The 22,663-nt window shown below is 40.8% G+C and overlaps 1 protein-coding gene across 7 annotated transcripts in view; it reads left to right on the top strand.

The window, feature by feature from the left end:
- Positions 1-22,333, top strand: part of USP3 (ubiquitin specific peptidase 3) — a 43,996-nt gene extending 21,663 nt beyond the window's left edge. For 3 of the 7 annotated variants that reach the window (XM_087744477.1, XM_087744481.1, XM_087744482.1), the window contains exons 4-16: positions 6,016-6,099; positions 7,032-7,113; positions 9,715-9,797; positions 10,692-10,805; positions 11,513-11,626; positions 15,850-15,996; positions 16,634-16,762; positions 17,939-18,045; positions 18,212-18,292; positions 19,265-19,383; positions 19,556-19,669; positions 19,789-19,856; positions 21,263-22,333. In XM_087744477.1, the coding sequence (XP_087600603.1) occupies positions 6,016-6,099; positions 7,032-7,113; positions 9,715-9,797; positions 10,692-10,805; positions 11,513-11,626; positions 15,850-15,996; positions 16,634-16,762; positions 17,939-18,045; positions 18,212-18,292; positions 19,265-19,383; positions 19,556-19,669; positions 19,789-19,856; positions 21,263-21,590 (1,570 nt within the window). In that variant the 3' untranslated portion in view covers positions 21,591-22,333. Of the gene's footprint in view, positions 1-6,015; positions 6,100-7,031; positions 7,114-9,714; positions 9,798-10,691; positions 10,806-11,512; positions 11,627-15,849; positions 15,997-16,633; positions 16,763-17,938; positions 18,046-18,211; positions 18,293-19,264; positions 19,384-19,555; positions 19,670-19,788; positions 19,857-20,309 lie in introns of all 7 variants that reach the window. The other 4 variants (XM_087744480.1, XM_087744484.1, XM_087744479.1 and 1 more) reach the window with 4 other exon arrangements.
- The last annotated feature ends 330 nt before the right edge of the window (positions 22,334-22,663 follow it).

Below are 22,663 nucleotides of genomic sequence, written 5' to 3'. Positions count from 1 at the left end.
TGATGTCTTTTCTGCTGTAGTCGAAGTAGAAGGCTGAGTCAGCTATGGATGAACCGGAACTAATTGTAGAGGGCTTTGCCTTTGGGAGTTCCTGTTGTATATAATTCACTAGCAAATGATAACTCTCCTGTGCTAATGTGAAGCTGAACAAGTTTCAAAAGCAGTTTATCTTTGCTGTCATTTAGGGTGTTTCAGTTTTTTCCCACCTGATAACAAATCCAGGCATCTTTTTCTGGTTATTGCACCCAATTTTTTTCAGTGGAAATGAGCTTAGGTGTGTAAAGATGAAGGAGAAAGCATTTAGATCAACTTCTGCCCCTTTATTTCAAACAGTACTGTAGGTGCTGCTATCAAATAGTGCTTGCCAGTTAAAGCAAATAGTTGGGTGAATTTGAGTCATAACTAGCTACTGTGGATACTGAATTTTGAAATGTTATTTGTTAGCTTCTTCAGTGTAGACATGAATCCAGTAGGCAGTGCTATGTTTATGCAATGATGTTTCTTTTAAGTAAACTTTTATTTAAAGATTAATATTTTGCGCTAGCAGTGTGGGCAACCTCAATAATTTGAAAGTCAAGAAAATACCATCCTAAGACTTAATTGAATTCTACTTGTGCTGTAAAAATAATGGAGATATTTTGATGCAGTGCTGGCTTTTATATTTTTAGTTGTGGTTTTGTTTACTGCACAGAGTTGAATACAATACGCTTGTTCCATTTTTATCCTATGGATCCCAATTTACCACGTTAGCTTGCATGATAGCAGCAGTGAACAAACCCGTGTGGGCTCTTTTCTAAGCGGAAGGCATTTAATCCTTTGCTTTTCTTTGGCCATGTCATAGACTTTCATGCAGTCATGAGAGCACAGTCCAGGGTTTGCCTTAGCTGTTCTTGTCAGTCCAAGGGGAAGAAATACTATGTGACTGTTGAAGCTACCATGGTTTATTCGATTTTGTTTCTAGTTCACATGCAATCTTGCTGTAAACCAAAACCAGATCAAGCAGTCTCCTGTAATTGCATTTCAGCGTGAAGGTCTAGCTCTGTGTGTTTTCTTTTAGGTTATCACAAGCTCTCAACATAGCTTTGAAATGAAAATGTTTCAGTTCTGGTGGGACAATGGTTAATTTTTATTTTTTTTAATCTGAGATGAGGTTTTTATTCTATTTATGAATTTGGTAATGTTTTGAAAAATACAGGCATGTTTGAGGTATCATTAAGTATTGGGCAACTAGGGATTTGCTTTCCAGAGGGTTTTGATCTTTCTTCTATGTCCTCCTATTCGTCTGTTCAGTCTTCACAGTGGAAAAGTTGAGAGAATGTTTAATCTTTTATTTATTATGAGAGTACGAGTCTCTTCTTTGATTCTTCGGTCACTTTTGAGACAGTAGATGTGGCACTAAATCTTCAGCCTGAATTATGTTTGAGGCCCTAAGCACTGAGAAAAACAGACTCCTGAATTCCACTTTTTGGAGGTAATCAACCTTTCAGTTAGTTCTGAAGCACTAAACACAAAGAGTTTACAAGAACTACAGATCTTTTTTCTCTTCAAGCTATCATATGATGCTTTTTCCTGCTGTGTTAGTGGTTGTTTTTTCTGCGCAGGAGAGGTAAAAAGTGTAAGAAGCTTGCATTTCCTGAGAGAGAACTCTTGCAAATTTGTTTTCTCTATGCTAGTGCACAGACAGTCGGTTAGCACAGAAGAAGAAAGGCTGCCCTGTTTATGTATTTGCATAATATGTTTCCCGTGTTCATTTAATCCCAGACACAACTTGCAGGTCAGATTTCTGACCCATTAGCCTCCTTGTTATCTCTTAAAGGGACATGGTTGTGCTAATGTTCCCCGCACCCTGCCTGGGCAGATGTAAAAATAACTAAGTGCAAAGGACTTAACAAATGTCTTTGTTAGTCTTTCTTTTTGCAATGGTGGTGCTATTTTAAAAAACAGACTTACTGTGCTAGCGCATGAGCGTCTGAAAATGAGATTGCTTAGGACCATTATTTTGCATTCTACAGTCGGTGGAAATTAAGGAAGGTAAAAAGCCTTTTATCAAGACAGTAAAACTTGTGTTCTTAGTTTACACGTATAAGGTGTTAGCACAACTAAGGAAACTTGGATTTTCTTAATTTTGCTTGTCCTGTAATTCTTCAAACCCAGTCAGGGCTTTTAAACATAGCATGAAGTTCTGTAACCTATTGAAATGGCCAGCACTAAGTGTAAGTGTTCCCCAGAGCAGTGCATACATTCACTGGCTTGCTGCCATTTTAGTGGCAAAGGAGGCCAGAAAAGACCAGGCCTTGGAGGTTGCAGAAGTGCTAAAAATAGAAAGTGCATAGAGGGGAAAACATTATGCTAATCCATATAAGGGACCCTCCCCGAAGTATAGAATTTGTTCTGTACAATTGCTGTTGAAAGCATATTGTAGAACTGCTGTATGCAAGAATGTGTATTGTTAATTTGTGATAATCCTGAGGATCACAAATTAAACATCTGTTTTGAATGTCAGCTTCACACATAGGAAGTAATCTCTCAGCCCTTTACCTTTAAGGTGTGTGGGCTTAGCAAATTTTAAGCTATTAAAACATAAACTACATCCTATGCTGTTTACTTCATTTATCGAAACCAGATTGGTAGTAGTGCTGTTATTTCTAGCAGCAGTGCTGAATCCTCAGTGTTGCAAGGGAGGTGGTTTAAAAAACCAGCCCATTAAAAAGAGAAATAGAAGCAGCTTGGCGTGTTTTTGAGTGAATCTTAAAATTACTTTTCTGCTGTTGCAAGGACCCTGACTTTTAATGATGTATTTGGTTTTATTCCTCCGTCTTGGGGGAAAGTGCTAACTTGCAATTTTATGTGAAGATGTAACTGGTGTATATGAGATCAGACTAAAAATAAGGTTAACGTGATCTTTAGGCCGTGGGAGTAAGTATTGAATCATCTTTCAGCAATAAGTTGGCTTAGAGGCTTTCAGTGAGCTTGCATCTGCCTTCATGCCTCATTTATAAATGTCAGTAGCTGCACCACTAGGGTAGCAGTGAAATTGTGCTAGCATACCTGGGGGTGTGGACACGCTTGGTACTGAGGAGGAGTTAGACTGTACGGTATCCACCTGTACCATATTTACCTCTCACTAAAGCTGGCCTGGGTAGTTTGCTCTGATGGTTGTGGTTGAGGTGCGGTGTCCTGTGAGAGTGGCAAATGCAGGAACACTTCCTTAGGTAATTGTAGGTGGCTGATAAAGCTGAGTAGGACTACGTAAAACATGGCTGGAAAAATAAGCATGTTTACAGACTTCTTCCCCTCTTCCTCCCAAACTAACTAGGGTCTGTGGCAATCTTTAAAAAAAAAAATAATTCTATTATTGGCAATAGCTATCTTGTAATTTCTAGATCTTACGTAAGTATCCATAACCGCTGTGTTCAGTGTTTGGAAATCTTGAGAGTTGTATTAATTTCTCAGAGGCAAAAATCAACAGAGATCTTGGACAGACTGGTCTTACAGACTCCTTTCGGTGGCAAGGGCCTTTACTTTCTCAACTTTGTAGTCTCTTCAAGAATTCAATGTTTGAATTAACAGTAGCAATACTATTGCCTTTGAACTACATCATAGATTTATGCAACAAAGAATGTTGTAAATTCCAGTTGTGCCTGAAGTCGATAGCTTCATTAACTTATGAAGCACAGATCTGCTCCAACAGAGGAGTAACCTGAGATGATGAGGATGTATTTCACATTTGAGTCAGCCCTGTGCCAAAGGGAGAAGAAAAAATAGCTACGGTTCTGATAGTAAACATATCCAAAGTAAGTTAGTTTTCTTCACAGGAAGCGTTCAGTTGCCTGTCAGAATCTGAAGCTGCAGTTTGATGCTTCACAGTAATCACAGGGCTGACAAACACTGCTCAGAGCTGAGTTACCTTTGTGGGATGTGGGGGAAGGGAAGTTGTGACAAGCCTCTGCTCCCTTTTTGTCGATGTGCTCTCAAAAGAACTGGTGCAAGTGGTGTTAAGTCTTTTCTTACCTTCCCGTTTCTCATGCCAGAATACGGGTTATCTAGTTCTTGAGCTAGCTCTTGGCTAAGCCTGCAAGAGTATGGTGAAATGTCATCTGCAGCTCCTGTGCGCAGCAGTAAGGCTGCTGCTCTGCTGACTGCCTCCTTTGAGAGAGACTCGAGGAGGCTGCTCAGAATTCTTGGTTTACCGACGTACAGGTGTGGATTTGCAGGGCTGGGCTTCCTTACTGTCTGCGGCATTTCTGATTCTTGGTTCTAAAGGGTTTTTGTCCTTCCTTGCCTTCCCCTTTCCACTACCCTGCCTGTGTATACAGATGTCTTCTTTCCTTCACAGATGGAAGAAAGAGCATGGATAACAGGGTCCACATCACTCTGGGACCTCTGTTCCCCTTTTTTGTGAGGGCAAGAAATGCAAGAGATTTAAAATACAGCAAAGCAGTAGAAGTGATGCCATCTTGCAACAGTGTCCTCCTTATGACAGTTTTCTTTGCTACTCTTTCCTTTCGTTTCTTCAAATAGACATGTGCATTGCGGATTTACATGTACTCAGGAAAATAGCGAATTAAGGTGTGGGTTTTTTTCAGCATTTCCTAAAAGACCCTCCTCCCTCCCTTTAGAAATGGTCTGTAACCTTTGCCTTTGTGCACTATACGAGGCGTTACAAGCCCACAGTTTGAATGTTCAATTATAATGAACATCTTTGCTTCTTGGGAAATGTGAGATCTTTGTAGCACATTATAGGATTGTAGACTTTTGTAACCCTTGCTTCTCCAGAGAGGCTGTTTTGATTTGGTTTCGCTTTACGTTTGCTTGGAGACAGTGGGGGGATCAGCCTCTCTCTCTCTTTCAGCTGAGTTACTTAACTGGAATACTGTGTACGGTTCTGGTCCCCGTTATACAAAAAAGATGTGGACAGGCTGGAGGGGGTCCAGAGAAGGGCCACCAAGATGACCAAGGGTCTGGGAAGCCTGCCGTATGAGGGTAGGCTGAGGGAGCTGGGCTTGTTCAGCCTTGAGAAAAGGAGGCCTAAAGGTGATCCCATCACCATGTACCAGTACTTAAAGGGGAGCTACAAAGAAGATGGAGACTCCCTTCTTACAAGGAGTCCCATGGTGAGGACAAGGGGTAACGGGTACAAGTTACTCCCAGGGAGATTCCGATTGGACATGAGAGGGAAATTTTTCACAATGAGAACAGTCAGTCGTTGGAATAATCTCCCCAGGGAAGTGGTTGACTCCGCTACGCTGAACACGTTTACGACTCAGCTGGACATGACATGGCGCTGGGCCATCTCATCTAGACTGTGCTAGAAAGGTTGGACCAGATGATCCTTGAGGTCCCTTCCAACCTGGTATTCTAGGATTCTATGAACCCTGAAAAAGCTAGCCTAAGTTTTGTAAGAGGTTCTGTATACATAAAAACAATATGAGAGAATGAGTGATATTTGTGGTGAAAGCACGAGGTGTGAGTTGCCACAGACTTGTGGTGTGACTTTGGACAAATCACGTAATCTCTTAGTTCATATTCCCTGGTCTGTCTTCTATAGCAGAAACTTTTACATTATGTGTTCAGCACCTCAGGTTTTAATGATAGCTTTACAGTATTAAAATAAATTGATTTATGCTATACATCAATAAAAAACTTTGTATTCTGTTTACCTGATGTCAATTGATCTTTTCTGATAAATCTTCTATGGATTGTCTGCTAATGCTGCTTTTGGTTACACCGTATGTTTGAATTTTTGTTGAACTGCAGTTCTGCTTTGGGACAAGCAGTACATCGGGCTTCTGATGTCTAATAAAGAACTGAGCTAGAAGAAAAAACATGTAATAAGATAGTGCCTGTACCTTCTCTTGCTCTAGGGTAGTTTTCAGAGGGAACTAAGCTCAGTATGTAGGTGTTGTGCTCCTCTGTTCCCCTCGTTTCGGTGCTTCCTGCATGCAGGTTTGCATGACTGTTTTGGAGTACTGCATTGAAATCCTTTGCACGTTCTGATAAATGTTTTTCTTGCAGTTATCGCTGTGATGATTTCGTAGTCAATGATACCAAGCTGGGCCTGGTACAGAAGGTCAGAGAGCACCTACAGAACTTGGAAAAGTAAGTAGTTTGTTTACATCCAGGCTGCTTTGGGCGGACTTGTAATATTGCTTCATTTAAGTGGTGTTTCTGTTTTATATGTATATAATTTATATATTTTGCTCATTCTATGTGTGTGATACTTGTGTATGTTTAAATATATAATATGTTTTAATTTTGGAAATGTCCGTGAGATCTAGCTCTTTGGGAGGTAAATGATACCGGGGAATGGGTGGAATGACAGTTTCTGAATGTTTGGAGGGCTCTGTAATTAAAAAAAAAAAAAAAAAGAAAGGAGAAAAAAAAACCTAAAATCTGGAACAAGTTATGATTTTGCTATTAGATTAGAGAGAAGTCACAAAATGGTAGAATTGAGGGGCCAGTAATTTCCAGTAATGTGGAAAATAATAGCTAATTGTTCTTCTAACTTTGTATTAGTATTACACAAATGTAATAACCTCATGTATTTGTATTTAAGTAGGAGAAGTCAGCTATAATGCATAAGTGCTAGCGCTCGAGATATTTTTGATTTTTGGTAACTTTGTCATGATTTTTTCTAAGTTTTCTTTCTAAAGGCTTAGATGATTCTTCTGACAGAAGTATTTTATGGAAAATTCTGTATTAAGTATTCCTTTGATTAAGGAAAAAGATCACTATTTTAGGTGAAAATTAGCATCTAAGGCCACTCTTCAGGGTGCAGACTGCAGCATGCATAACTTAATGCAATTAACTCGGACATTAGTGTTGAAAACAGGATGTGTGTCTGTACTCTGATGTGGATGCAGTCTGTTTTAAGACTATGCAAAGCATATGTTGCAGTCCGGAAGCTCTTCGCTGTCTTAATGACAACTGATGTAATCATGGTGTTAAACATTAGGATGATTATCTGTTGTCCATTGCACACAATATTTTGCTTTTATAGTAAGTAACCTCTTTTAATTACTTTCCAACAGTTCAGCCTTTACGTCAGACAGACATAGGAAAAGAAAACTATTGGAAAGCTCATCTCTGAACAGCAAGTTATTAAAAGTAAATGTAAGTACAACGGATTCGGTACAGGGGTTTTTCTGAACATTTTGAGGCTTATAGTTGGCCTAGACTTGAAATACTTACAATCAGTTACCCAGATTTTGCTTGGTGCACTTCATCTTTCTCATCTCCTGACTGCAGAGCTAGAAGAGCCCGTTCTCACAAAAGAATGTTTGATATTCTGCTGCATTTCTGTTGACCTAGACTTGGAGCTTCCCTGTGCTTAAGAAGGGTTTTGTATCAAGATGGAGCTTCAGGGTAGTGTGAGCTTAGTGGGATCAGCGAAATGGGAAGGAGCTAGTACCTGTTGGGATTAAAACAGGGCTAGACATAAGGCAGACAAGGTTTGGGTTTTTCTTGTTTGGGTTTTGTGGGTTTGGTTGGGTTTTTTTGTTTGGTTGGTTTTTTTTTTATTTTTTTACAGTGCAGAGGCAGAGAAGCAGGTGCACTGTCTTTTTCTAGGGGGATAAGAGAGTAAGTGTTAGGAAAAAGTAAAAAAATATAACAGTTTTAAAAGAGCTTAGTAAAACTTGCTTTCAGAAGGAACTTTGGACTATTCTGAAAACTTTTCTCGCTCTCATCTCCCTGCTATTTTAATTTCCCGTCCGCAGAATAGCACCCAGGAGAGGACGATCCAGCCCTTGCTAGATAGCTGAAAGGCTGTGGAGTTTCTTCCAGACAAAGAATGCCCCAAACCAAATGTCTCTTGTTTTCCACAGTTTGGGTTGAGGGAGTTTCTAATCTTCATAATTTCTCCCAGATTGTAGGGAGGGAGAGGGGAGATACTGACCAGGCTCTATGCAACTGCTTCATTTACACCCTCGGCCAGAAGGAGTGGTAGAGCAGAGCTACTCCTCCTTGGCCCTTGGGACTGCAGGACAGCAATGTAGTCAAAGGGAGCCGAAGAAACAGCTGTCTTCAGCTATGAGGAAGAGTTACCTGATTACAAAGAGAAGTTATGGAAATCAGAGGGTGGGGTGGGAGCAAAGCAGTCAGTTGCTGTTTTGCAAAGTCTGTAGGGGTTTAGTTACTTTAAAAATGCACTACCTACCGTCAATTTCGGGTGCTCTGAATGTGCTGTGTATGCTTCCTGTACTGTCCCAGTCTTGGGGTGATTGAGGAAGCCTGGGAGAAATAGTGGGGTGTTTTTGCTATGGCAACACATAACAGCATCATTGTCTGGAAAACGCAAAGCCAGTAAAAACCAGAAGGAAAATTCTAGGCAACATTTAGATACGGAGAAGACAGAATTAGAAAGCATGAACTTAATGCTGCTTTTATTCTTCTTAGTCTGTGCCGTTTTCTCAGTTTTATTAATACTTGAATATTGCCCGTGGCAACAGATGATCTTGTTGTTGTTGGCACATTGGATCCTTATCTAGAAAAGACTGGGCACTGCTGTTTGCATTAATACCCTGCTGTCTCACCCTGGGCGAGAGTGAGAAAAGAACATGCTAAGGACACTGCGGCATTGGTACTTGAAAGTTTTCTTCCTTTATTGGAAAACAGGTCTCTCTCTAAACAATTCTTACCGAATTGGTAAATTACTTATGTAAATAATTTTTTTTTTTTTAACAACATATACACAAATATCCTGCTGTCATTAGTTCACCAGAGATTGTTTGTGGTAGATTTGGGGAGGAAAAAAAATTTTATTGGAACACTTTGAATAGTATTTAGTAACCTGGATTTGCATGTAGTCTTTGGTGTCAAGTAATATGTTCATTTTGAGATACTACTACTAAAAGATAGTCTAGCTTTTAAATTCTGTTATAACAATGAAGAATGCCCAAAAATTTGATGAACCTTCAATGTGATATTTTGTAGACAATGGAATGTGTCCAAGTGTTGCGGATTCTAGAAATCATAAATGCAACACTGTCCACATTTCTCTTCCCTCTCCTCCCAGCCCAGGCTGAAGATTATTTGGCAAAAAGCAAGCTCATCTGTGGGTAACGTTGCTCTAACCTGTTGAAACTCCTAGACTGTAAATGGTGTATATTTTGCTTCTCTCATTTAACATATTGCTTTTTCTTCGCACGGCCTAACTTGACTGTTTCTTTCCCAAATAAATGCTGTTGTCTGTCTTTCAAAAGCCCGCCTGGCCACCAGAAAACCCCACCAAGACAGCAGGCTAGTGCTGGTGACTTAAAAACAACCTGCAGGCTGCCACTTTGTGCATATTAGATATGGGACTAGATGGAAAATGATCGGCATTTTCATTTTTCAAAGGCACTTTAGGGAAATTGCTGTCCAGTTCTCACTGAACATTACCGGAGTGTGAATATTTAACATATATACACACAACAACTTTGCAATAGAAGCCTGTGATTAACTCTGTGTTGTCCTATTCTAGATTTATTTGCAAAGGAAAAGATGTAGTATAGTTTTCTGTTGGCAGGAATGAGTAAGAAACAGGTTTCATGTCAGGATGGAGCTTCAAGGCAGTTTGAGCTGGTGAGGTGGTTGCTTTGGCTTGGAGACTGCACTTTTCAAACAGTGTAGTTTATTGTTGTTTAAATCTATGCTGATACTACAGTAACAGCTCTGTGGGGAGAAGGTGGGGGAGCAATGATAAGTCTTTAACTGAACCGTTCTCATTTCCAGGGAAGCACCACTGCCCTTTGTGCCACAGGCCTTCGGAACCTGGGGAATACGTGTTTCATGAATGCAATCCTTCAGTCGCTCAGGTACCTCCAAAGCTCTTCCCCATGTGAGAGTGGTTGTGAGCTGTAGCATTAGGCAAGGGAATTTGGTAAGTTACCACAGTACAAAAGCATGCCTGGATTTGCAGGAAGAGGTGTGTGCAGGTACCATAAAGTTGTGTTGTGCAGTGTGAGGGACTTCCTGTGATGCAGCGCTCCAGAGGAAGCCTGCCATGTCCTCAGCAGAAAAGGAGACTGCCCTTTCATTGCTGAGGATGTAGAAACACGTTGATGCTTAGGTTGCTGTGAAAGCAGAGACGGCGCTTTGAGGGATGGGGTCTCATAGAAGCGGGTAGGAGAACAGTTTCTGCAGTGCTGAGATGTTAGACCTCATTTCATTGCTGCCAGGACCACCGCTGCTTTTGCATTTCTGAATTTGCCTACTTGACTGGGAGACTATTGAGTTGGGCTGTAGCAGGACTAAGCAGTCTCCATTTTCTTTTCCATCATTCAGGGTTCACTGGCAGGAGCTGAGGCACATGCTTCTTATGTTCTGTTACTGGGACTGTGGTGGCAGAGGTTAGGATTGGTAGGTGGCAGTAGACATGGAGTTAACGTCCTCAGGAGATGCAGTCTGGTTTGTTAGGGAATGCCTTCCGATACCTCCGCCTGTCATGGTATCTCGTAGTCAAAGCAGAGCCAAAACGTAATTATTTCAGGTAGTTGGGATGACGATGATACTTACAGATCTGCTCAGGCATTTGCAGAAGATGAGTATTTGCTACAGTATTTCTTGTATCTTGAACCGTTTGTGATTGCCATCCTCTATTACTGCATGAAGTTGTGTTTATGCATTTCAAAGAACAGGCTCCAGAATACATAATATTCTCTTTGTTCTCTCCCTTTTAAGGATTTAATTCATTTTTCCTTTTCCCGTAGTAACATTCAACAGTTTTGCTGTTACTTCAAAGAGTTGCCTGCTGTGGAGCTGAGGAACGGGAAGACGGCAGGCAGGCGAACTTACCATACCAGGAGCCAGGGGGATAACAATGTGTAAGCTGCATGTTCCTTGTTAGCACTGAATTTTACAGCAAACGGCAAATGCTTGGGTGGTAGAGGCACTATATGCTTGCAGTGTTGCAGAATCATAGAAAAATGATTCATGGCGGGACAGAGTCATAGAAAAATAGTTGGCTATGCAAATAAAGAAACTTGTATCACTTGCAGTTTGCTTCTATCAGCCTGGTGCTACAGGGGGAAGCAGTCGGATACATCAGAAGGCACTGGAGTGTAACTGCATTTAAAGTAAGGTTAAGAAGTGCTAGTTATATGTACTCCAGACATCATGTTACTTAATTACAGCTAAAATGTGGTCATGGGGTTGTGTCTGCAAGTGAACGTATTAAAAAAAAAATAAAAAAAATTAAAAAAATCCGAGTAAGCGATTCACAACCTGTAGCTTGTTTGAGCAAGTGTTAAAGGGACGATGTTAGCAGAGCCTACAGTAAAATGGCGAAAGGTGGATAGATTTCCAGGCAAGTCCTCAACATTTGAAATATAAGTTTCCTAACCTCTGTCTCTCGCCAGCATTATGGGTAGGATTTTGGACATAAAAATCTTTGAAGTACTGGAAAGGATATTTACCCAATCATTACAATCTTAACCAAAGTAGTGTCTGATATTTGTACCATTGAGCTACTAAACATAGAAGGGTTATAACACAAACCGGTATTAATCACCAGCTTTTATTTTCTTTCCAGTTCATTGGTGGAAGAATTCAGAAAGACGCTCTGTGCTCTATGGCAAGGAAGCCAAACTGCTTTTAGTCCAGAGTCTTTATTTTACGTTGTTTGGAAAATCATGCCAAATTTTAGGTAAGTTTTGTAGAATAAGAACAATATTCTTGATTGCAACCTTGTATTGCTGGTGTCCTACTCTAAAATTTGCTGAATCCGTGGGATGCACTCTGTGCAGCTATACGCTCACAAATACGCTTTGAAAAGGATCTTTGCTTTGATAGACAGTTTTGTGGTCATCGGTAGTGCTTTTTTCCCCCTTGCCCTTCTACCGCGTGCCACATGTAGCAGTATCGGAGAGGACAAACATCTCGCATACTAAAATAGTAGTATGTATGCCTTTGAGCCAGTGCCCCAAAGGGCAGAAGAATCAAGATAATGATCGGTAGGTAAGTGCCAAGTGCATGGTGTTGACAGAACCCAAGCTTGGCTGCAATAAGAAAGTGATGTAGGCAGAGTAAAAAAGGTACAGCACCTACAGGCCTAAATGCAAACATACTGGCTGAAACTTCCTTGATTCTCTCAAAATGCTGTAGTCGCCAGCTGGACATGAAATAAGGGCTATAAGAAAAAGTCTTACGCATAATAGGCGTTTTGTGCCCATACTGACAAAAAAGACAATAAAAAGAAAGGGGAAAAAGAAGGTTACGCAAGTAAATCGAAGTATCGTTCCTCTCCAAGGTCTCCCTGTCCTGGCCCCTGAACCTCTTTCAAAGGAGCACTGAAACGTGTTAGGATATATTGTGATGAAGGTAAGTTGCTCCATGTTCTCAGGTAGTAGTTATCTGTAACATCTCCAGCAGTGCTGAAAAGATGCTGTGAACACATCTGCTCAACGAGTAACCCAAATAACACAAATGTATTTATTCTGTTCTTCACACTGCCAAATATGTTTCAGTTGGCTTATGAGAATCAAGGAAGTTTAATACCAGTAGTTGCAAGCAGCGACCAAAACATGATAGGCAAATGAACATGGTGCGTAATGTCCTTGACCAGTTGCCCTGTTACAGCCTCCACTGTAATTCTTGTTAGACTAATCGAGAAACCAGTTCATTAAAGTTCCTCAAGCAAATTTTCAGCACTGTGCGTTCTATCACAGCTTTTAAAAGAGAAAGTGCTGTTTGTTGGGGTTCTCCCCCTCCCCTTTTTATTCCCAGTTAGTGGGGAACATGTCCGTGATTAATTGATAAGAGAACTCATTAAATCACATGGAGAATAGAGTCGGCTGCTCAGTAGGCCCCCCCACTCCCACATGATCCGGAGAGAAAATTTGAATTTGTTCAGTGCTTAATTGTACCCTGTAAAAGCTAATGATGCTACAATTCTAGTTCTGCCTTGTCCGCTTCTTGTGAGATTGGGAGGAGGAGGAGGTGGATGGACGTACATGCGAAAGAAAGCCGGAGCCAGCAGCGTGTTAACAGCAAACCAGCCACTTTGGCTTGTGCTTATGCAGCCTGAAGCGATGGGTGCAGGGGGAAGCAACATGGTTGGAAACGTGGTTTAATTCTTTTAGCCCAAAGAGATTTCAGTTGTTAAAGGCACATCATGCCTGCCTCCAAGGGCTGCAAATGCTGTTCTCCTTACAGAACGTTACAGGAGAAACTGCTGCTGCTGCACTCCGTGGCCCTCTGTCTCGTATTGCATACAGGGAGCAGAGGATCTCGTTTATAGTTACTATGAGCACAACTGGAGTGCCTCTGAGCTCTAACGCTGCTGTGGGAGTCCTGCTGCTTGACTGTCGGACAAAGTCTGCTGCTGTCGTTCTGCTGCATGCCGAGACAGTTGTGTAGCCTCATGCCGAGTTGCAAGATGCGTATTTTGCTGATTTTCTGCTGTATAAATAGTATGCTCTGTTTTCCTAGCAGCTGTTCCTGTTTATATCCTATCTTGTTGTCAGTAGGAAAAGGAATGTCAGAGGTGGGCTTGAACTGAACTGCTTCAGGTGGATGGAGATCAGTTTTACTACACAAGCTGACTATCAGAGAAACTATGCATTTTGCTGACGGGCTTTTAGATCATAGTTTATTTTAAACTCTGTTTTAAACCAGTGCCTCATCCATAGCATCGTGTTCTTTTAAAGATCTGTATCTATACTTAAGCTTTTTAACAAATCCAAAGAACCTTTCATCTATAATTAACATATTTGTATGCAAGTATAAACACATGCAGCAGGAGCACAACGAACCATGTGGAATGATTCCAAAGGTTATTTCATCAAATTCGTTGCAGAGCAAGGCTGCCATATACTTCAGAGCTCTCATATGAGGATTTTAATGTTGAAAAGGGGTATGAAGCAAAGACTTTCCATAAATTTCATCTTCAACTGTTTATTATGACTGCCTATATCTTTATTAAACTGAAGATATCTGTATAGAGTAAACTAAGCAAATCCTGTGTTACGTCAGCAACTTCAAAATTATCCTACAGCGTGCACAGTTAACAGGGAGCGTTGATGCTAAGTTCTGGTTTTCTGCCTTGTTTCATAGTAACGTAGAATTATTTTGCAACTTTGGGAGAATAAGTCTTATTTTGGACCGCACAGGATTTGGCCTGTGGAAGCACAGCAGTGCTTCAGTTTTTCGGTTGTAAAAGGTAGGTAGTGCTGCTGCTGTTTATCAGGGTGCTGTAAGATTTACACACAAACTCAGTGATTTCGTTTAAAGCTGCTAGTTTGGAAGAAAAGAGTACTGTAATTCTACAAGATGAAAAGGCTTTATTTCCTTTTTGATTTTGTCACCTCCTAGCAATACTTTTGTAGGACATACCTACGTTCTTCACTAAGCCCTTCAGCCTCACCTTGCATACTTCTTGTCTCTCTCCAACTCTGGGTACTGTGCCATGAGTCTTATGGACATTTTCCTTCCCCTGCGCAGTAGCATAAAAAACATCTCTGTTGTTCCTTCCCAGACATGTGGCGGCATAGTGAGGAGGAAAGGGGCAGAGGAGGCATGATCGAGTAGCCTAAAAGAATGGACAAGAGGAAGAGGGAAAGCCAACTCTACTATATAGGGATTTTTGTAACTAGGCCTACGAAGACTGGCACATAATTACGTCCGTGTTGCACAAAGCTTTCACTGTTTCGCTATGTATGCTTTTCCTTTCGGTATACATCTTATGGCAAATGAATAGCAGTTGGTTGTTAAATGTGATGCGTGATTTAGCTTAAATAACTGTGAAGGCATATTTTACCCTGATGGCTTCTCCGTTCCCTTCGATGAGGTTTGTTAGTGGTGAAATAATAACGGTGACTCTTTGAGCAGCAGTGCTGCTGATGGCATGACACAGCTGAAACTGGAGCCCTATCCTGCCAAATCCAAATGCTCAAGAGATGCTCCGGATACCCCACCGTGACCTCCCTCTCCCAGCAAATGGTGTGTGGGTTATGCAGGGGACGCGTGCGATTCGGAGCACGGCTATAGATCTCGCCCTAGGAGAGGAAAGGAATCTCTCTTTCATCCTAATTATTTCAGACTTCATATTGTTGCTGAAAGAGAGGCATGTGGAGAACAAACCCAAAGATTCAATTCCTGGCTTTGGTGGGGAGGGGAACAAGCAGGCAAGCAAACACCTGGAACTGCCAAAGTGGGTGGGATCGGTGGCTGAATGAAAACCACTCAGAAATACTGGCTCTGAATCCCACGTGACCAGCACGTTTTGTGGTGCCTGTCTTTTGAATCCTGCCAGGTTTGAGAAGTCAATATATGGACCATAATTTATAGTAATTTCAAAGTAGGGATGAATAGTGTGCTGCCTGAACCTGGTTCATAACAATTCTGTGGAGGTACTCATCAAATCTAGTCAAAAACAAAGAAAAAAGAGAAATGCTTTGCGTGAGTGGGGGGAAATTGTGTGTTTGCTGCCATTGTGTGTTCGTAATTAACAGGTATGTGAGTTCTAGGATGTTACTAGCACGGACTGAGTTTGGTGAGGCCGATTAAAGTTAACCAAATAAGTGAGCAAATGGTATGTGTCTGCTGCTCTCTGTTGTTTTCTAAAAGGTCGCTTCCTATCTAAAATGTGTCTTCTTAAATGTTTCCCCATCCTCAAAAAGAGATGTGGGGAGCGAGCGAGCCGCAAAGGACCAGAATCACTTACTTTGTCTAGACATAGCTGTAAGTTTCCAAAGGCCACTCAGAAAACATTTTTGGTACAAAATATGTATGTGTCTCTCTGTAAAATCTGCTCAATATTATTAAACAAGCAAAGGTTCTTTCCTGTGACCCTGGTGCTCTCTGTGTGTTGGCACTAAAGCAACCCGTATATTTGATGATTTTGTTGCTGTTGTTTCCTTCTCTCTTAAGGGGATACCAGCAACAGGATGCCCACGAGTTCATGCGTTACCTTTTGGACCATCTACACCTGGAACTCCAGGGTGGCTTCAATGGTGTTTCACGTTCAGTAATTTTGCAAGAAAATTCTAGTCTGTCTGCAAGCAACAAATGTTGCATGTAAGAAGTGTTTTTTAATTTCTTCAAAACCTTAATGCCTTTGTATGGGTCTGTGTGTGGTGGGTCTGAAATGTCAAATTCACGGTTCCTTGTTTGTTCTCTTTAGTGCCTCTGTTATGTTACAAATTACAAAGCTGCAGGTTGTAAAGCATTAGCATCCTATAGGATGTGCTTCCTTTCAAAAGGATCAGCGTTTTTCATAGGTGTGAGTGAGCATACAGCCTCAGTTGTAAATACATTTTAATTCATTGGTATTTCAGAAATAAAAAGAAAGAACTTTGTATTTTCCATTCTGTACCTATATAGAATTCTTTGTTCAGACAATCTCATTGTCTTAGGGTGACAGATGGCCTGAACGATACAGGAGCAAAAAAAGATGGCCAAGTATTTGTAGGTTTAAATTGTCAGCAGACCTGCTGGATTAACGAGTGAGCAATGCAGTTACAGCTTGAAGTCAGTTTTCCTGCAGCTGATCTTGCTCTATTTGCGTATCACTTGACACAGTTGAAGCTGTTGCATTTTTTCCTGGTGATTTTGATTTTCGTGTTACTGTGTGTCTTGAAACAGAGGTAATCCATGTGTTTCCCTCCTCTTTCTGTACTTCTCAAAATACTGTTGTTTCTGAATTCTGTCCCAGGTGTGTTTTCTCTCAGATCGAAACTGTCACAGAGAGAAAACATTTTAATTTGCTTCAGGAAGGAACATTAAGTCAGTTCAGCCTGCACATTTGGTCCCTAAGTCCTTGGATTCCCTACGTAAGAGTTGAGTGAGTTTTCCCTTCCTATACCGATTAGGACATAGTAAGCAGGCCTGAGAGGTGCAGGATTTTATAGATGCTTCATTAGGGAAAGCCTAGAGTTCGGAGTGTGCTTTTCTTTACCACGTTTATGTTGCTTTGCTGATGCTTAAAAATCCTACCAAAGAATTATTCTTAGAATTGAAGCATATTTGCAAACTAAACCCATTTTGTTTTGTCAACATTTTGAGTGTCAAAACCCAAGGAGAATTTAAACTTCATTCACGTATGCACTGTTGATTTGTCTTGAGAATGGCTGTTCAAGTGGTGAGGTGGAGTAAGCTGCCTTCTGTCAAGGGCAAATTAATTAAGGTCACATACACTTAAACGCTTACAGTAAAGTAATAAATATGCTGTGAATGCTCTCTTCTTGAGTGCCGGTTTGTTTGGGTAGCCAGTTCCTGCCGCTCAACAAGAAGCATTCAAAGTAACTGTGAAGACGGTGGTGGAGTGCAGATAAGGAGCACAGGTTGCTGCAGGCTTGTGGTGTCAGATCTGCAAGCACAAGCTAGCAAGTTTAAAAGTTGTATAATAATATAACTTAATTTTTTTTTTATTGGACTATGAGAAGTAAGTCAGTCCATTACATAATCTGCTGAAAAGATTGAGAGTAATGAAAGCATAGAGAACAATGATGGTGATGAGGCATATTGTTTATCATATCTTAATGCAACTTAAACTGCCTTTGGAAGCAAAGTGGAGAAATATGCTTGAAGAAGTTAAAATTACTTGCAACAAAGGGCATAGAATTAAAACAAAAATATGCTTGACCTACCTAAGAGGGAAGAATTTTTGTTTCGGAAACAGCCTTAATTCCAGCGTTAAAATATTATACCCCTGTGAGCATCAGCTCTCCCCTATCGAAATGCAATAGACCGCAATACTTTCAACACTGAAATTTTGAGCACCTGCTTAGAGCATACGTAGTTCACACTTACTTCAGGTACAAGATAAAGCAGAAGTATTCTCTCAGCTAAATACTTGCACTGTACAGTTCCGGGGTGAATGAAATGCCCGGTGGATGAACTCAGTTACTGTTTGTTACACACTCTGCCCAGTAGTGGTGAGTTGTAAACATGTAACAGGTATTGAAAATTAAGCTCAGCCATTCTGACTGACTTCACTTCTCTGATGTGGTTTGTCTAGAAATGGAGCATCTACTGTTGTCACAGCGATTTTTGGAGGCATTCTTCAAAATGAAGTCAACTGCCTAATATGTGGGACTGAATCTAGAAAGTTTGACCCATTCCTAGGTAAGGTGCCTCTTGTTTGCAAAATACTGGGTCACTTAAGGCAGAAAAATAAATCTGAAGCTCTCAATATATTTTAGATGTCACATGACTGAACCAGAGTTTTAGCCTGAAAAGATTAGGCACTGTTTTATTCAACCCTAATTTTTTTTAATCTTTGTTTTTCTAGACCTTTCGCTAGATATTCCAAGTCAGTTCAGAAATAAACGTACTAAAAATCAAGAAAATGGACCAATGTGCACACTACGAGGTAAGAGTGCTTGGCTAACGATATCGTTACCAGGACTAGGAGCATATACTCTCCAGAGCAGCTATTTCAGAGGAGCCAGGCTTTCACCTAGGGTGTGACTTGGTGCCACATGCCATCTAATTTTGAGAGATGCTGTGATAGAGGAAGGTGCCAAAATAATTTTCTATGCAGGTTTTACCCCAGTCACTGTGTATTGACATGCTACTATGATAAACTGGGGCTGAGAAGTGCTTCAGGAGGGCAGCTAAATATCAGCGAGGATTCCAGCAGAAGTTTTTCTTTGTGGTCAGAGTATTTCTAATGTATTACAGTCTGTCCAACCAACGCTCACCTGCATTGTTGCCTATTAGCATTTGCTAAGGCTCTGTGCTTACAAGTATGTGCCCCTTGCGCATAGGAAGGATGGCTCTTGGGTGTTCTGCTTCTTAAACAACATAAACACAATCCTGCCAAGTTAGGCAGTAGTGCTGTTATTGACCTTGTTTTAAAGGATGCTCATTTTTACAGATTTGTGCATACACTTGCTGCAGATTGTGAAATGTTAATCAAAACCCCATTATTTTCTCTGTTCATTTTGTACCTAAAACCAAATCACCTTTAAAAGTTTAATCTTCTTTGTTAGAAAGTCTTTTAGTTTCTTTTGACAACAGTTGTGCTGAATGTTGGACAGAATCTTGTTTGAAAAACGGAGATTTCGTGAATGCCTCTCTTCCTCTTGAACTGCTTACAGCTGTGTTTTCAGGAGCAGGGAACGCTGCATGTTACAACATGTTACTGTATTAAAACACATTGCTACACAGCTTTGTGCTGTACAAATGTATATAATAACTGGAGTGACTGCAGCAGATATGCACACCTCCTCTATATTGCTGTATTTGTTGTATTTCCTGTTACAAAAAAATCACTTGATGTCATCTTGAATTGAGTTCCTTTGTGTGGGTGTTTCGTTTTTTGCATCTTGTTCTTTTTTAGATTGTCTTCGCAGTTTTACAGACCTGGAAGAACTTGATGAGACAGAGCTGTATATGTGTCACAAATGCAAAAAGAAACAGAAGTCCACCAAAAAATTCTGGATTCAGAAACTACCAAAGGTTCGTATAAGCATGAAAAGTAACGGTGTGACAATATGTCAAAGGAAATGACGACCCCACCGCTAGCAGACCGAAACCTAACCCTCCCATAGGCTATTGCAGATGTCTAGCACAAAGTTCAACCTCTTCCTCTAAGGCATCCATCTTTTTTTATTTTTTTTTAATCCTGTAGGTGCTATGCTTACACTTGAAACGATTTCACTGGACAGCATATCTGAGAAACAAGGTTGATACGTATGTTGAGTTTCCCTTACGAGGCCTAGACATGAAATGCTACTTGTTAGAGGTATGAAGACTCGCCAATACTTTCTGTGGAAATGTGTTCCACAACATAGGTCTGTCTTTATTACAAATCATAGCAGGTGCTACTGCGATCTGAAGAGTTTTCTGTCTTCTTACCCGCAGCCTGAAAACAGTGGCCCAGAAAGCTGCCTGTATGACCTTGCGGCTGTTGTCGTGCATCATGGTTCAGGGTGAGTACATGGAGGAAGCCTGTTTCTTGGCAGAGACCTCCTCCCCCCTGAAGTACATGCAGAGTTAATGAAGGTGTGACTGTCGGTATTTTTGCTGGTGGAAATAAGCAGTAACTTAGAAACTTACATGGAACTAAGCTGAACTAACTTCAGATAGATCTATAGAGTCTTCCTGTGGAAGACTACAAGTGTGAGACAGAATCAGAATAGTGTAGTGCCTCTAGGAATGGAAAGCCCTAAACCAACAGAGTGAATCAAGGGGCCTTCCAGAAGGTTAAGGCCTCAGTTTGAGATTCTTAGTACAAAGCAGAAATATTTTTTCCTCTTCTAATTCACTTTGAAAGGCGAATGTGTATTTATGCCAAAAGAGTGCGTGTGCATGTTTGGAACAACCATAGACTTTGGATTGGCACAGCGAAAGCAATTATCATGTATTTACCTTCTCTCCTACAGGAGTGAACTTCAAAGTGAATGCTAACAGGCATGCCACAAGGCTGGCTAGTGTTCGTGTTGTCAAGTAAAGTTGCTGGGTGTGTTTGGTTTGGTTTGGTTTTTTTTCCTTTTCCCAGCCCTGGCTGGACCTGTTGAGAGTTAACAGCAGCAGGGACAAGACAACTGTTTCTCCTGAGAGAGACGTGTTCTTGTTGTTTAGGCAATCAGTCTCTGGGTGTGAGCAGTGAAAGGAGTTTTCTTAAAGAAACTAAACCCCATTAATCAAAACCTTGGTGATACCTGAATTTAATTCAAAGACGTGAAACAAAAAGTTCTGTCGAGAAAGCCTCTCCTTTTGCTTTCTCTAGAGGAATAGTCTGGACTCTTAGAAAGATCTGACAACTCAAGGCAGCCCATGTAGCACCACAGTGCATCCGACTGGCGCTTCAGTCGTAGGAAAACTGTACGGACAGCAAAGGAAAGCTGGTCACGATTAGAATGGAATTAGATGGTTGGAAACATTGAGCGTGTGTTATAACACGTAAGCGAGCAGAAGCAGGCCTTATCTTGGGGTGGCAGGGTAATGAAAATTGATGGGTTAGTAGTTCTGGTATGTTAGATTCAAGACATACGGCTCCAAGACGTGGATCTGTTTAAGAGGAACTGGAAAAATTTTCTTCTGCGATGAGTTTTGCTGTGAGTGCTTTTGATTATATTGAGACTAGGTGAGTCTCTCTAGACCTAAATGGGGAAGATTTCTGAAAATAGAGCATAGTGAAATATGTATGGCTAATGGTTGAATAATAACAGATAATAGACTTCATTTTTATGTAGGCAAACATGGAAGTTGAGTGTTGCAAGAAGCCTTGCTTGCACAAAAACTACGGGATGCTAATAAGTTCATATAAAAAAAGCCTTTCAGCTCATCCCAGTAAGTGATTATTTGACCTAACATCAAACTTTGAGCCCCACAGATTAAGAAGGGAAGCATCTTACCAGCTGTTGTGGAGGGCTGTCAGATCCTTTCTTCCTCTGGTTCCTGGAAGTCTCTTAGCCCTAATAGAAAATGCATCAGAGAATGAGGTGGTCTGTCTCCTTCTGATTGTCCTTTCTTTCCCCGCCTCCCCTGCTGACAGCGTTGGCTCTGGACATTACACCGCGTACGCAGCTCACGAAGGCCGCTGGTTCCATTTCAACGACAGTACTGTAACTTTGACCGACGAGGAGACTGTGGTAAAGGCCAAGGCCTACATCCTCTTCTACGTGGAACGGCAAGCCAAATCTGGATCAGACAAACTTTAATACCTCCTTTTAAGTCTCACTTATCAAGTTCACCGGACAAAACATTTCCATTTTTCCATAAATACTTGATCCAAGACTATTAATTTCATTGTGCACTTTTCAATTTCCTCTTGTGGGTTTAGTTTTGTTGTGTCAATGGTAGCATTTGACTTACTGAACTTGGACACAAACTAACTTTTTTTTTTTAGTTATACCAGAAAACCTCAGCAGATTTTGATTTGCTGCTTTAGTTGTGATAACTCAATTTTTATATATATAGTTTCATGAAATACTTAGTTATTTGACTTTTTTATATTAATGTTTTCAGTTCTCACTTTCTAAAGGCACATTTACATCAGAGAAGCTTTCTATCCTCCTTACAAGCAAGATAAATGTGCTTCTGATTATGAAGAGCAATACAACTTCATGCTGTTCTCACAGCTGTTACCGTAGATAGGATTTAATCTCTTTAAAGCAAGGAATTGTTTGCACGTACTATTTTCCCTCGTGCAAGAAACTAAACAGTGACCTCTGAACAATCATTCCTTGTCTGCAGAAGAGAGGAGATACGGCATCATTAAATAGACCAGGTATTTGCTGCTATATTGGTGTGTATTCAGGCTGCTGACTTTCAGGAATCATTGTAAATAAACAGTTGGTTCAATTGTATCTATACTGCAGTTTAATTCGAGTATTCTGCACATATGCTCTGCCTTCCCCCCTTCAAATTTAAAAAAAAAAAAAAAAAAAAGTCTTAAAATATATACATGTCTAAATTGTGTTGAGATTTATGTTTTTTTAACCGAACCTGAATTGCCTTAGACATCTCTTGTTTTAGACTGTCATCCTGCAATTCGATCATGAACACTTACTTGCTTGAAAACTTGGAGACTGCCTGGCAGTGGGCCCCCTACCCTCCTTCCTGGTGGGAACTGGGCGTACAGCCCCAACCTCTGGGGTTTGTGAGAACAGTCTTAGGTCTGAATATAGCTTCTGTCCACTAAGTGCCTGCAGGTCACTTAAAACTGAAAGGAAGCGGGTGGTGGTCCAGATGCTCCACATGACAACTGTTTTACAAGTTCAAATGCAAACTA

The sequence above is a fragment of the Nipponia nippon genome, unplaced genomic scaffold, assembly GCF_047370975.1.
Source record: "Nipponia nippon isolate SJK-2023a ecotype South Korea unplaced genomic scaffold, ASM4737097v1 scaffold_9, whole genome shotgun sequence".
Taxonomy (NCBI): domain Eukaryota; kingdom Metazoa; phylum Chordata; class Aves; order Pelecaniformes; family Threskiornithidae; genus Nipponia; species Nipponia nippon.
The sequence above is the reverse complement of the archived record's forward strand: the minus strand, read 5'-3'. Positions and strand labels throughout refer to the sequence as shown.